Genomic DNA, 1,216 nt, shown 5'->3' on the forward strand with positions numbered 1-1,216 from the left:
CCTCCGCCAAATCCACCGCTACAGCGAATTATGGGGACGGCGGCGCCACGGGGTTGGGGTCACCCCCAAACCGTCACCGCCACCGCCGCCGCCGCGACTCACCGCCGCCGCCGCCGCCGGCGAGACGGTGTTACCGGTGTTGGTGTTGGCGTGCGACCGCAGCACCGTACGGCGCTGTTTGGATAAACTCTTACGTTATCGGCCTTCGGCTCAACGGTTCCCGGTGATCGTCAGTCAGGATTGCGGTCACGCCGAAACGGCGCGCGTCATCGCTTCCTACGGCGACGCCGTGGCTCACATCCGCCAACCCGACCTCAGCGAGATCCCCGTCCCGGCGGAACATCGCAAATTCCAAGGATATTATAAAATCGCGCGGCATTACCGGTGGGCTTTGGGACAAGTTTTCCGTACGTTCCGCTACCGCGCCGCCATCGTGGTGGAGGACGATTTAGAAATCGCGCCGGATTTTTTCGAGTATTTCCAAGCGGCTTTTCCCCTCCTCCTGGCCGATCCCACGCTCTGGTGCGTCTCCGCTTGGAACGACAACGGCAAAGAGCAAATGGTGGACGCGGCGCAAGCCGAATTGCTTTACCGCACCGATTTTTTTCCCGGTTTGGGTTGGTTGCTTTTAGCCGAACTTTGGGAGGAACTGGAACCCAAATGGCCGCCGGCTTTTTGGGACGATTGGATGCGTCAACCCGAACAACGGCGCGATCGTTCCTGCGTCCGACCCGAAGTCTCCCGTACCATGACGTTCGGGCGGAAAGGAGTAAGCCACGGCCAATTTTTCGATCAATATTTAAAATTTATCAAACTCAACGACCGTTTCGTGCCTTTTACCCAACTGGATCTTTCTTACCTCAAAAAAGAAGAGTACGAACGTTCTTTCCTCCCCAAAGTTTACGCCGCGCCGGAGGTGAAGGTGGAAGAGCTCCAGGGGAACCGACGGCGGGAGCTGAGCGCCGTCCGCCTGCAGTACAGCGGCCGCGATTCCTTCAAAGCCTTCGCCAAAGCTCTGGGGCTGATGGACGACCTCAAATCCGGCGTCCCCCGCGCCGGTTATCGCGGCATCGTCAGCTTCGTTTATCGGGGGCGACGCGTTTATCTCGCCCCTCCCTCGGACTGGACGGGTTACGATCCCAGTTGGAGTTAGCGGAGGGGGAAGCCGGTGGTGTTTTCTGCTTGTTGTATTATTTTTTTTTTATTATTATTATTT

At 57.8% G+C, this 1,216-nt stretch overlaps 1 protein-coding gene across 1 annotated transcript; it reads left to right on the forward strand.

The window, feature by feature from the left end:
- Nucleotides 1–24: 24 nt before the first annotated feature.
- MGAT1 (mannosyl (alpha-1,3-)-glycoprotein beta-1,2-N-acetylglucosaminyltransferase) lies at nucleotides 25–1,153 on the forward strand (the record flags this gene model as incomplete). The annotated part of the gene is made up of 1 exon (XM_009884111.1): nucleotides 25–1,153. A coding segment is annotated over one exon (1,129 nt), but the record flags the coding sequence as incomplete, so codon positions are not given.
- Between the last annotated feature and the right edge of the window lie 63 nt (nucleotides 1,154–1,216).

This window comes from Charadrius vociferus, unplaced genomic scaffold, assembly GCF_000708025.1.
Source record: "Charadrius vociferus isolate BGI_N301 unplaced genomic scaffold, ASM70802v2 scaffold3574, whole genome shotgun sequence".
NCBI classification, from domain to species: Eukaryota; Metazoa; Chordata; class Aves; order Charadriiformes; family Charadriidae; genus Charadrius; species Charadrius vociferus.